Below are 2322 nucleotides of genomic sequence, written 5' to 3'. Positions count from 1 at the left end.
AGTTTTAGTGTCTTCCTCCATATCAGATGAGTTTAATTACGGATTACCAGAACAAACTTCTAAAGGACAACTATATGAAATTATTAATGAATGGATTCACTTCTCCATCTGAAGGGATTCATTACAAATAATGGACTTAGTGTTGAGTAATGGTATACACTTAGATGCAAGTAATGGTATCCTCCCCATCGGAGTCACTGCTATTATTTGTAGGTTCAAAGAAAGGTCAGCATTTTAGTTTTCACTCTAACGAGTAATGTGTTGTTAAGTTGATGAGAAGTAGAACTAATAGGAAAAACCTCTCTACACGAATGTAGATATGGTAAACGTCCACACTATCGTGGCTTACTACTTCTCGGTGTGTAGGGTGCTTACGGGTTAATTAATTAATTTTTTAAGTTAACTCTAAAAGTATTTCCACGAATGTAGAATGGTAAACGTCCACACTATCATGGCTTACTACTTCTCGGTGTGTAGGGTAGTGACTGGTTGATTAATTAATTAATTTTTGTTATTAACTCAAGAAGTTTTTGCCCTACATAATAGTTAATTTTATGTGATTCTCAGGTTTTTAAAATGGTTACTTTCAACGCACTAGCAACTATTTTTAAGGAAAACAAACTTCTTGGCCCTAATTACATAGATTGGAAACGTAACTTGGATATCGTGTTGACTGCTGAAGAGTACAAATTTGTACTCAATGAGGAATGCCCACCTAAGCCTGACGATATTGCTGGAGAAGAGGAGAAAGTAGCATATAAGAAATGGATCAAGGCAGATGAGATGTCGCAGTGTTACATTCTGGCATCTATGTCAGGTGTGCTGCAACATCAGCATCAGGCCATGACCACGGGTTATGATATGATGGTCAATCTCAAGGAACTCTTCAGACACCAGAATAGGGCTGCTAGGCAAACTGCCATGAAAAACTTGATGACCACAAATATGACTGAAGGGACTCCTATAAGGGATCATATACTCAAGATGATAGCTTATCTGAATGAGTTGGAGATCCTTGGAGCTGATATCGATGCAGAAATGCCGGTCGATATCATTCTCATGATGCTACCTGAGAGATTTGAACCGTTCCGCCTTAACTACAACATGAACAAAAGGTTGTATTCTTTGGCAGAACTTATGACAGAACTTCAGTCATCTAAGAGTCTCTATAAGCAGAGTTATGTTCAGGTTTATGCTACTGAGAAGGTTTCTACTTCTATGCCTAATGGCGGTAAGCAGAAGAATAATGTTCAGAAGCATAGGAACATGGCAAAGAAGGGCATGGGACCTCAAAGAGCTGTGAAAAAGCCTAAGGGCAAATGCTTCAAGTGCAAGCAGTCAGGACACTGGAAGCCAGATTGTCCTCTTCTCAACAAAGAGAATAATAGAGGTATGTCTCATGCACTAGTCGTTTAACATGTTTAGTGGTGTTATCTAACAATACCTGGTGTGTAGATACGGAAGCCACTAACCATGTCTGCATTTCATTGCATAGGTTCAAGGAAACCAGAAAACGTAGTGCTAGAGAGATTGCCTTATCTTTGGGGGTACTACAAAAGTAGTAGCTGTTGCAGTGGGAGATGTTTTTTTATCTTTTGGTCGAAATAAGTGATAAGAGCCCAAAACTGTAGTTTTAACCCCTTAATAATCATACTTTTAGACCAATTATGTGAGTAATAATTAAGAGTTAATACGGATTACGTGTTTTTATGTATTTCAGGCTTCAAAGTCCATTATGTGCAGATATGTACCACTTTAGCGAGATAATGGAGCAAGGGTTGGTTGCTAAGAAGTTCTATGATTAAAGGCCAAGATTCAAGAAGACAAAGCCTTTGTAAAGCCCGGTCAAAAGATGAAAAGTCAAAGTCCACGCGGGCAGAAACAGTGCACAAAGTCAGCAGAACTTCCGAAGACCATATCTTTGGACTTAGACCTCGGAATTGGGCCTACCTTATGTCAAAACGCCCGACTCGGAAAGAGCTTTCCAATGGTCCAAGCCTTGGCCCAATCAGAGGAGGAAAAGTTGATGAAAAGCCTGTTGAAGTCAACTGCAGCTGAAGAGGCCTTTTTGGACTGAAAGAATTGGGTTTTGGGCCTGATTCTCTGGCCCAAAACATGGATCCAAGCCCATGCACGATTTTTGGATCTGAACATATAAAAACCAAAGCTTAGCTCTTTGTTAATGGTAGATAGTTAGGTTAGAAAATAAATTAGGTTAGGATAAGAAAAGTAGCCATTAAACCTTAGTTCTAGATCTAGTTTTACATTAATTAATTAGTTTTTATTCTTGCCTTAAATTTAGTATTAAATTATTGTTATTGC

The 2322-nt window shown here is 38.5% G+C and overlaps 1 protein-coding gene across 1 annotated transcript; it reads left to right on the top strand.

Moving 5' to 3' along the window:
- The first annotated feature begins 576 nt into the window (after positions 1 to 576).
- Positions 577 to 1416, top strand: LOC147510321 (uncharacterized). The gene has a single exon (XM_086598085.1). It carries the CDS (start codon positions 577 to 579, stop codon positions 1414 to 1416), a length of 840 nt encoding a protein of 279 aa, XP_086454211.1.
- Positions 1417 to 2322: the final 906 nt, after the last annotated feature.

Source organism: Coptis chinensis, chromosome 3 (assembly GCF_015680905.1).
Source record: "Coptis chinensis isolate HL-2020 chromosome 3, ASM1568090v1, whole genome shotgun sequence".
Lineage (NCBI taxonomy): Eukaryota > Viridiplantae > Streptophyta > Magnoliopsida > Ranunculales > Ranunculaceae > Coptis > Coptis chinensis.
This window is presented reverse-complemented; position numbering and strand designations above follow the sequence as displayed.